The sequence below is a fragment of the Hipposideros armiger genome, unplaced genomic scaffold, assembly GCF_001890085.2.
Source record: "Hipposideros armiger isolate ML-2016 unplaced genomic scaffold, ASM189008v1 scaffold_104, whole genome shotgun sequence".
Classification (NCBI taxonomy): Eukaryota; Metazoa; Chordata; class Mammalia; order Chiroptera; family Hipposideridae; genus Hipposideros; species Hipposideros armiger.
This window is the reverse complement of record NW_017731454.1, coordinates 3,236,959-3,245,900: the sequence shown is the minus strand read 5'-3', so window position 1 is coordinate 3,245,900 and position 8,942 is coordinate 3,236,959. Positions and strand designations below refer to the sequence as shown.

At 43.5% G+C, this 8,942-nt stretch overlaps 1 protein-coding gene across 1 annotated transcript in view; it reads left to right on the top strand.

The window, feature by feature from the left end:
- The window catches only part of CACNB4 (calcium voltage-gated channel auxiliary subunit beta 4), a 281,243-nt gene that overhangs the window by 238,541 nt on the left and 33,760 nt on the right, over window positions 1–8,942 (top strand). The window contains exons 3-5 of the mRNA XM_019646510.1: window positions 3,061–3,180; window positions 4,935–5,096; window positions 8,728–8,795. Of these exons, the coding sequence (XP_019502055.1) occupies window positions 3,061–3,180; window positions 4,935–5,096; window positions 8,728–8,795 (350 nt within the window). The remainder of the gene's footprint in view (window positions 1–3,060; window positions 3,181–4,934; window positions 5,097–8,727; window positions 8,796–8,942) is intronic.

The window sequence follows — 8,942 nt, the reverse complement described above, 5'->3', positions numbered from 1 at the left end:
AAAAAAAAAATGTTGTGAGGATATAACACTGTAATTATGAAATTAAATATCATAGTGCTTTATTTTTCCCTCTACCAATATTCTTAGAAACAGAGAAGTCAACAGAAGCATCTGCGTTTACATATTTGGCAGTAGTAGAGCTTATTAAGTAATTTTGAAATTCTTACAATCATGTTCACGTTTCAAAATTAAGTGCATTTGCAGGAGCCCTTGAGTCACTTCTTGTGTGCTCAGAGAGAATTGAATGCCAGGATTCCAAATGTCGTTAAAGGTAGTTTCAGGAAATTAGCCATCTCTTAGTGTCAACAGTAGGATGTGTATTTTAGCTGTTTGACTCACTGCTTCAGTGGGCAGCCTCCTTTCTTGTGAACTGTACTCATTAACTGTCCCCAGCACATGTTTTCAAAACAAGGCAAGTGCCTCCTTCCTGACTGCCTGCATCATAATCACTTTATGGTCCAGATGTCTTCACACTGCCTGCCCATCACCTTGAAATGGTCTACCGCACACATCATGGCTTCAGCAAATCATCACGTGGGAAGGAACCAACTTTTCTCTATCCTCAAGGTTCTTCTGGCTGGTCTAATGATCAAATAGACATGAGACAAATTACCAAGAGCAAATAACCAAATTCAATACATACATGTGTATGGGAATACCACATACATGGTGGAGTCAGAGACCCTAGACTCAGGAGATGTTCAAAGATAGAAGGGGAATATGGGTATATAAGACATCCCTCGGTAGGGATGAGATAAGGTGCCTTGGGGGCTTCAGAGGGTCATTGCAGAATGATAAGAGAGCAGAGACCTTTAGTAAATAAGTTTGCCCTGCCCTACAGATAGATCAAAAGAAGTTATCTCTGATAATCTATATGGGCAAAGCCTATAATTCAAAGTCTTCTAAGTAGTTAAAGGTTGTGGGGTGGGGGCAGAAGTTTCTTTTGAGCCTGCAGCTAAAGTTGCCTGTAGCTCAAAACAATGTGCATACCACAGAGGCAAATCTTGAGCTGACTCCTTCTGGACACCATTGCCTAGGACTAACTCACAGCTGTTTTCATGTATATTTTAGAAACACTGTTTCCTTTCTCTCTTACTCTGGACTTCATGCAGGTTCTGAGAGAACTCTCTGTTTTAAAGCATTTCAAGGTAACGCTTTTTAAAGCAATGAATGCATCTATAAAACAGTCACCCTGTATTTATCCTTTTGTAGGTCCAGATTTTACCCCGGTAGATTTGCATAAAAGAATTTGGTTATATTTCTTCTGTGAAGGGGACTTTCAAAAGTGCTACATAAAGTGCTTGCATTTGGACATATTACAGTTATCAAACTTATAGTGTATCATTTTGCAATATGTAAGTGTATCAAAATCAACAGTTTATGCAATAGGAAAAACATACATTTCAAGATGGGCTATTGTGCATATATCAGTGAATTGAAAAATGATTAGAATCTGTGAATTTTTTTTTCTAATCAATGTAGAAATGTTAGCACTAGGAAGGGGACATAGGAAGGGGACGTAAATGACTACTGTGTTCCTATTATCTGCCAGATCCTGGAGTAAATATTTTAATATCAAGTGCAGCTTAGTGAAGTGCTTGAACGACCTGAGTTTGAATCCCAGCTTCCACACTGCTGCAAGGATTCAGTGACATAAGGTGTGCAAAGCTTCCAGCCCTTGTTGGTATAATAGTGGGGGCTTAATAAATATTAGCTATTCATTATATTTTATTCCATTTAATCCTTTGACGTAGCCAGTGCCCCCATTTTACAGATTAGGAGACTGAGTCTAGAGTGATTTAAGTAACGTGCATGAAGTTTTCAAAATTAGGTTGCAGAAGCAGAATTTAGAGCTAGAGTTCTGCTGGGCACTCTGGTAATAAAACCTCTCACCAGGATCATTGTTCTAGCCTGCCAGGAAAATTTGTGCTGGGATTTTTTTTTTTTTTTAATGGTGGGAAAAACCACCCCGGCTATTCAGATTCAGAATGACACCCTTTACTGAAAAACAAAGCAGCCCGTACAGGCAGCAAATTCACAAATAATGTATAAGCAAACAAACCCTAACATTTCTAACTTTAGAAATATTTTCAGTGGGGCCATTTCAACAGTCAACCATTCTTAGGGTTCTTTTTTTGCTTAGGATAGCAAATTCTGAGCTACATGGATAGATCTATACTTTTCAGAATCTGCGCATAATGGATGAAACATGCCAAAAACACATGTCCTATCAATACCTCTGCTGTGTAAATGTCATCATCTATGCAAATATCAACTTGCAATGCCAGCTTAAGGAAATTGTAAGGGTGATGTTCCTTTAGCAACCAGAAGGGAAACGTCCAGGTTTTTTGGGGGGTGGGAGGGTTAACTTTTGAACTGCTGTGGTTTTCATTTCTTCTTATGTCATGAGCACCAAGTGATGCTGGCTGGGCACCCTTAGTCCCTTGGTCACATCAGTCAGGCTGGATTTCAGTGTTGTTCAAATAGCCCTTCTAGGCAGGGGCTTCCATTGAACACATCCTTGTTTTCATCGTCAAGGTTCATGACTTGCTGGCCATCATGACCAAGTAGGGCTACTGTAGGACGATGACTGACGTTTTAATAGTGAAAGAGTTCCATGGTGTTGACATTGGAACTGGAAAATCATTTTACTAATGCAGGATTCTGCTTTGCTGTGTTGAAATCCTAAACAAATTTGTCATCGCCAACCCAAGATACAGGTAGGCTTTAGCTCTTATGACAGGCTGAATCTCCTTTGTAAAGATGACACAGAACCAGAGGAATTGGGGCTGAGTATCACGTAATTCTCATTGCAGTTTACTTCCTAGCACTTTATCTCGTCAAAATATTTTCTTCACCACATTGCTACCTTTGGAATTACTCAGACACTTAACTGTATTCGTAACTGTATTCTAAATTTATATCCGCAGTAAGGCCCAGAGTGTCAGCATCAAATTCTATGCAAACGGGAAGAACTCACTTCAGGATACTGTTCTGGGTGTGACCGTTGAAGAACCTCCTCATCACCTCATTTAAACCACCCCGGGTTTTCCTTTCCAGGGTTCAGCAGATTCCTACACGAGCAGGCCGTCGGACTCGGATGTCTCTTTGGAAGAGGACAGGGAAGCGATTCGGCAGGAGAGAGAGCAGCAAGCCGCTATCCAGCTTGAGAGAGCAAAGGTGACTTTCTTGCCCTTCTTTGGTTCCAAAGTGGAATGTTGCTCAGCAGGTAACAGCTGCTCTTCCCTGGCCTCAGATTTCCCTGAAAAACATATTTTATGATTATCCTGATAAGGCACCGGATTGCAAGGCTCCTGGATCCATCCAGGGGGGCCAGTACCTGAGACACAGTGACCCTTTACCCTTTTTTTGTGTTTCGTTTGGTGGTGATGTTTTGGTCATCTTCCAACTTAGTAATTGTGGCCAATATCCAGCTCGCCACGCCCAGTGTTGGCAGAGAGCCCCCTAAGGTATCCGTTTGCTCCATCCGCTCTTGACCCCTCGTTCTCCATGACATCAGCCTTCATTACAGGCCACACGTGCCCTATTGTTCTGTGGGTCTCCCTGATGCTCTCTGCTCTTCCCTCTTGGTTTCAACCTCCCACATCAAGTTCAGCATGAAATTCAGTACTTTGAACAAGTATTAGCATTTCAGCAAAGATGAGCAACAAAGGCATTGCCAAAGGAGATCTTCAGATAGTCCACAGGGAGAGGGCTCCCGTCCCCCCCCCCGAATTTCTGCACCCACAAGAGGCAACAATTGCGTTTTTGAATGTTAGAATGAGAGTCACTAGAGACTTCCCCTTATGTCTTTCAAACTGTTTTTCACATTTTAGCACAGACCACTTTTTCTGTCAAATTTTATGCACAATAGCAAAATCTAAACCAGGGATCATGGCCAGCCTTTCCTCCTTGCCCTCTATGACAGATGCCTAAGACATATCTAAGACATAAGATCGTCCAATCTTTCTAATTTTCCAGTAAAATTTAAAAAGAGCAGTAAGAGGAGAATGATGCAGGTAATAAGGTATCTTTATGTGTTTTGACACCTAGGTGTCTGTGCGTGGGGATTTAGGGCAGAGCCCGGGAAAGGACATCAGTCAGACTCGAACTCAGGTCCTGCCTCAGTTATTGGTCCCCAGTCAGGCTCCCAGCATGAATAAATGAGCCAATAACAAAGCAGCCCGGGATCACAGGAACCTTATGTTCTGAGTTGTGGCCAATTTTGGCTTTCGTTTTCTTTCAAAGCCTGTGTTGTGGCCTCTGTGGTCACCCAAATGTCAGCAGCAGCACTGTTAGTGTAGGTTGGTGGTTTGCTTCACTTCTGCCAGGCTACACCAGCCCAAGTGCACTTTGCTGCAGAGGAATTTGTCTAAAAAGAGTCTCAGCAGCCAGCTTTTGTTAGCTAGGGAGCCGGTGATGTGTGAGCATCTCCGCCCTTCCTGTCCACTACACCAAATGGCCTCTCTTTTCCCTGGCAGGGCCAGGTGTTCTATTGAATGGGATCCCACAGGTTTTCAGATCTGAGCTACCCCACCAACAACCTTTCAATTTAAGCACACACTTCCTGTATTCAAAGGGTGGTGGTGTCTCTTGTCATTTAAAATTAAGCATAAGTTTTATCAGGAGAGTACAAAGCAGACAGCCCTCGCCTCTCCATCCTTTTCCAGTACATTAGGGCACATTCTTTGTTTGGGATGTTGGAAAGTACAACAGGGGAAGGGGGTGGAATGTGTGGGATGATAGGACTGAGTCATTTGCAGCGTCATCTCTGCAGCGTTGTCTGAGACTGTGAAACTCATTTGAGACCTCCCTTTGCAAAGTGGTTTCCCTTACTGCCTGCTACTATTATCTTATTATAATACTGTGTTTCAATATGAGAACAACGCCTCTGCCTTCCTCCCTCCGTCCTTATTCCACAATTCTGTCCCCAGACCAAACCTGTCGCCTTCGCTGTGAAAACGAACGTGAGTTACTGTGGAGCCCTGGATGAGGATGTGCCTGTTCCTAGCACAGCCATCTCCTTTGATGCCAAGGACTTTCTACACATTAAAGAGGTAAATGTAGGGCACTCTGTGTCCCTTAACCTCCCACGGGTAATCTGAGCCAAATTACACAGAGAGGAGCCCTGAGGAGCTGCCAATGTGTTATCTCATTTAATTTGATTGGCCTTCCAAATCCATTCATTCTCTCTGAGATTTAGAAGCCTGCGATCATTGCTTGCACTATCACACATTTAAAACATTGGCTCACCGTCATCATAGGATGGATTTAGGACAAACCTGTGGTTCTATGGTCACCTTTTCATCACCTTGCATGATGGCTGAACTGTAGATGTGTGGATCCAGTTTAGGGAAACATGAGTTTGGTGGCATGTCGTCTACCCAGGAGAAACCATTTACAAGGGATATTGTCATTATAAACATCTGGGCTATAATCCTGTGGACCTTGAACTTGGAACCAGCACTAGAGAGCATAATAATTAAAGTGCTAAAGCTAAGAAGAAGGCAGAGGACTTTGGGAAACAGAAAGGTTAAGGGATTGAGCAGTATACCAGGACTTTGAGGCCTCTCGACTTGAAAGGTAGAAAAGTAACATCCAAAACTTTCATTTACTCAGCCTCATATACTGACATCTTGCTTCATGTTAGACATTCTGCTGGGCATTGGGGGATCAGACACAAAGGCACACTTTCCCTGCTGCCAGGGAGTACCGAGTCTGGTGGAAGAGAGTGACAATCACACAGTTACTGCCTGGGAGGACAAGGTCTATTACAGTCATGTTGAATGGGTGTTGTGGGAGCCCAGACAGAGCAGGAGGAACCACTTGGCTGGGGAGGAGGAGAGTGAGGGGTCCATAGTGGTGAAACCTGGAGGGAGTTCAGGCTGGGCTGGGGGTGGAGGTGGCATTAGGTGGAAGGGACAGCCAGAAGCAATGCATCATGGGTGGAGAGCAGTAAGGAGGGAGTGGTTCAGGGGATGGTCCAGGGCACAGAGGCAGGAGCCGGATAAAGAAGGACCTCTTAGACCAGGGCAAGACGCCAGGCAGTAGGCTGGAGAGGAATTTTAAATAAAGGATGGATGTGACCAGCCTTGTATCTTAGGACAGATATGACCAGCCTTGTGTCTTAACGTGTGAACTCTGATGGCTGAGGGAGTGTCGCAGAGGCTGAGGAGTCATGGTAGGTCTGGACAGTGGCTGTAGCAGAGAGGATGGAGAGAGGGAGCAGCTGGGGAGACAGTTGAGGAGCAAATAGACAGGATTAGGAGATTTCACATGGGCAGGGATATTGGAGGAAGTGAGAAAGGAATGAAGAGTGGAGGCCAGTTTTTCCAGCTTACTTGAAAGGGTAGATGGTGGCATCAGCTATCAAAATCAAGAAGTCAGAGAGGGGCAAAGACTTGTTACAGGGGTGGGTGTGGTTATAAATTTGCTTTTAGGTATACTGTGTCTGCGGTGCTGTGAAACTCCAAAGAAGATACTTAATAGACCTTTATTGATACAACCTGGAAGCCAAAAGAGAGGAATTGTAATTTTCTCTTCCTAAACGCTTCAAGTTGAACAGGAGAACAGAACAGATTCTAGCCAAGAGAAGGCGGTATAGAGCTGAGGGATTGCTTTTAAATTTTGCTTTGCTTTTAAAATTATTTTTAGGATTGAAAAGATGAAAGCATGTTTTCCATGCTGAGATGTTGAACCCAGTGAAACATATTGGAGGGAAAATGCATAGCAGATGGAGTAAGGGGCGGGAGTAGACGGGAAAAGATGGCATCTGGAAAATGGACACGAGAATTAGGCTGAGTCAGAAGGAAAGTCCTGCTTTCCTTGAACATCTCTGTTCTGCACAGAATTTTCCAGTGGGGTTGGGGGCATACACTGGAGGACGTCTCCAGCAGCTCTGCTAGGAAGGAGTCATTGGAAACTGGATCTTAGAAAAAAGAGAGTGAAAAGGTGGAACAATAAAGTGAAGCCTGAGGACGGAGTAGTCAGAGGAATGTGATCAACATAAACATATGACTTAATGTCACTAAGACACCTGCATGGTAAATATATAACAATTTTGAAAGTCATTGTATTTGAAACACTGCATTCTATAAAGGCGTTAGTGACACCAAGACATAGTTTTAACATTTCAACAATTTGATACCAAGTAAGTCAAACATCTGTATGTCTGCAGATGTCTCACTATCTTTGCATTGTGCCCATGTGATGTGGATAAGGCTCTACATTTGTCTAGTCACTCATTCAGGATACAGTTCTTGAGCATTCAACATGTTCTAGGTCCTGGCAGATATCCTGCAGCTTTAAACAAAGCAGACAGAGAAGTCCCCTCCCTCATGAACTTAAATTCTAGTGAGGAGACAGATAATGAACAAATAAGTAATTCCAAATTGTGAGTACTTTGGGAGAAAAAAATGAACTCGATGCTGAACATTTTTAAATACAAGGATGAGGGGGTTATATATTTTTAAATTTAGGGGTGATCAGAGAAGGCATTTCTGAGAATGTGACCTTTAAGACTGAGAAGGGGCCAGACTTTAAAAGATCAAGGCAGGGGACTTTCTAGGGAAAGGAATCTGCATGTGCAAAGGCCCTGAGGTAGGAAAATATCCTGGCACAACCAATTAAATGGAAGATGGTCATATGGCTGGAATGCAGTGAGCCAGGGGCCTAGTAGCAAGAGACAGAGTTGTAGAAGTAAGTAGGACACAGGTCAAGTAGGGCCTTAAAGTGATGGTGAGACTTCAGGTTTTATGCTAAATGTAATGAGAAGCCATTGAAGACTTTAAAAGCAGAGGTGTGGGATGAATTTATTTTTTTAAGGTTGTCTGATTGTTTTAGAGACAGTGGATTGGAGTGGAATAAGTATGAAATCCAGGAGATGGTTAGAATCATTCTAGGTGAGAGATAATGGGATTGAGCCGGCATGGGGTAGGGAGATGGAGAGAAGTAGACAGATTTGAGATATATTATTGGAAATTCAGGGAAGGGCACAGGCGATGGACCAAGGATAGGAACTAAGATTGAGCAACTGGGATGGAGACGACTAGATTGGGGAGAGAGGCTGGGGAGTGGACATGTCAAAAGGGATACCAAATAGGAAGTTAGATATAAGAATCTGGAGCTCAGAGGAAAGGACTGGGCCAAAGATATAAAGTTGGATCATCAGTGTATGTGTGGCACTGAAAGCTGGGACAATGAAGGAAGCCACCTACTAAAAAGAGAAGAGAGGGAGGAGAAAAGGCAGCTCTGGATCAAACCCAAAGGAATTCCATCCTGCAGAGATGGGGGTACATGAAAAGATTCAACAAATAAGGAAACTGAAAAAGAGAAGTCTGAGATATAGGAGGAAAGCAAGGTTAGAGCATTGCATGGACATCAAGAGAGAAGAGTGTATCCACAAAGAGAAAGCAGTCAGCTGTGGCAAGTGTAGTGCCATGTCACCTGAGATGAAGAGTAAAGGAACGGACGTTGGCTCGGCAACATGGAGGTCAGCAGCATGGACATCATGAAGACCACTGTCTGGAAGTGAGGAGATGGAAGCCAAACGAAATGGGATGAGGAGAGAAGGGGAGTTAGAAAATATATTTAGCAAGTGTAGACCATGCTTCCAAGGAAGTTGACACTGACCAGGCAGTAGCCTGAGGAGGGTATGAATTCAAAAGAGGTTTTCTTTTAAGACAGGAGCTATTATTGGAGCACCTGTGTATGCTGATTAACAAACAGGGAGAAGGAGAGATCGATGGGAAAGGAGAGCGAGGCAAAGGAGGAAAGTTTTTGAGTAGGCAAGAAGGGTGAGAGCAGAGGCTGAGTGGAGGGAGAGATCTTTGAGAGGAAGGGGATACTTTTTCATTGTTATGTACGGGAAAAAATGAGTGCTTGCTAGATGGTCTTGATAAGGGGCAGCTGAGGAAGCATCAATGATGGTGTGTGCTTTCTCG